The following is a 1,740-nucleotide window of genomic DNA, read 5'->3' as shown; positions in this document are numbered from 1 at the left end:
AAGGAAGACTCCGTTGAACATTTACATGGATGGCTTGAAACTTAACGGGTATTATCGATGAAAAGCTCCATTGTAGGAACCCTTAACTTTCAGATCACTTTAACGTTCTTCAGTGAGTGTTAGATGCCATTATGAAAGTAGTTGATTCGCTGCTAATTTGCGAGACGTCAGCAAGGGACATAAATATCTGCTCTGATATACAAGACGCCTTGAGCTCACTCACTGTGTTCCCAAAGTTACCAGTTGTGAAAAAGTTTGACCCATCTTTCGTTCATGTCAGAGTATAGCCTGCGCGTTTCGGGTCACAGTAATATGTATTACATAAAACTGTGTGGCGAATGAACTGACCAAGAGAGACTCTGCCAAATACTTAGCAAAAGTGCTAGCGCCAAAATCTTATTATTATTACACAAATTTCTATGATATATTGTTCTTTAGCCTCAGCGCCGAATTCTCCACCAAACTCTTTCAAATTTGGTATATTTTATATAGATTTTGAATTTTTTCTGCATAGTCCTAGGGTCGGACTTGCCTATCCACCAACCTTTCGACGTACATATACATTTTCTAACCGCGGTAACGAAACCGTTGTTAACGAGTGACAATGTGAAAATTTTTTATTTAGATTCCACTATATCCATATCCACTATATCATTATTTGCTAAATTTAACGCCTTCTCTCACCAATTTCAGACACTCTGCCTACTCGCTTCGGCTTATGCCAAACCGCAGGGCTACAGCTATCAAAATCAGAAAAGCAGTTTCCAAAATCAACAGAACAGCTTTCAAATCAAACTCCCGGGTATTAGTAGCATATCAGGCGCGCAACAACAACAACAACACAGCAGTTCTGCCGCAGTCGAAACTCCCAGCTTTCTGCAGCAGGCATTACAAAATACAAAACTAGCGCAATCGCTCATCAGCGCACCGCCCACCACCTACCTTCCACCCGTCACTGTGAGCGCGCCAGCACCTGTGCCTACCGCTGCAACGCCGAATAACTTTTATCAAGGCGCCCTTTTGTCGCAGGTAACACAACAACACTCTGGCTTTCAGCCAAGCCTTTTCTTACAACAACCCGCCCACCCATCTTACGCGCAACAGCAATATCAACAAGGCAACTACGCACAATCACCATCTCTGGTAACCAAGGACATTTATGTGCATGTAGCACCCGAGGAGCAGGAGGAACGCTACCAGCGCCCGGTATTGCCGCCACCACCGCCACGCAAGCACTATCGCATTGTATTCATTAAAGCGCCATCACATAAGACCAGCGCTGCAGCCTTGCGTGTGAATCAAGCGCCAACCGAAGAGAAGACTATCATCTATGTGCTTACGCGTAAACCGGATCCAATTGACTTGCAGGCAACCTACCAAGAGGCAGCACCCAAGCAGCCCAGCAAACCGGAAGTATACTTCATTAAGTATCGCACACAAGAAGAAGCGCAACATGCACAACGCACAATCCAAGGTAAGTATTTAGGTGGCATTCACCCCGCCTACCGAGAATGCGCCAGAAGCGCTTGAAAGCCGTTTCATAAATTTCAAAGCAGGAAAAAGTTATATATATTATTGAAAGGTTCTGATCGATTTTTTTTGTTCATAAAACCATTAATGATTTCTACTTCCTGTTCTGCAACTCTGCATGGCTGGAGGTAAAAAATTTCGAAAAACGTCAGAGAGAAAATGGTAAACTGTGGAAATTGTGATGAATCATTCGACGCGAAAATCAATGCC

At 43.7% G+C, this 1,740-nt stretch overlaps 1 protein-coding gene across 1 annotated transcript; it reads left to right on the top strand.

Moving 5' to 3' along the window:
* Positions 1 to 693: 693 nt before the first annotated feature.
* On the top strand, positions 694 to 1,474 carry LOC108356292 (uncharacterized; the record flags this gene model as incomplete). Its single annotated transcript, XM_017607411.1, has 1 exon — positions 694 to 1,474. A coding segment is annotated over one exon (781 nt), but the record flags the coding sequence as incomplete, so codon positions are not given.
* Positions 1,475 to 1,740: the final 266 nt, after the last annotated feature.

This window comes from Rhagoletis zephyria, unplaced genomic scaffold (genome assembly GCF_001687245.7).
Source record: "Rhagoletis zephyria isolate East Lansing unplaced genomic scaffold, Rhagoletis_zephyria_1.1 Rzeph_scaffold_56714, whole genome shotgun sequence".
In the NCBI taxonomy this organism is placed as follows: Eukaryota; Metazoa; Arthropoda; class Insecta; order Diptera; family Tephritidae; genus Rhagoletis; species Rhagoletis zephyria.
Note: the sequence above shows the minus strand (reverse complement) of the source record. Positions and strands in the feature narration are given on the sequence as shown.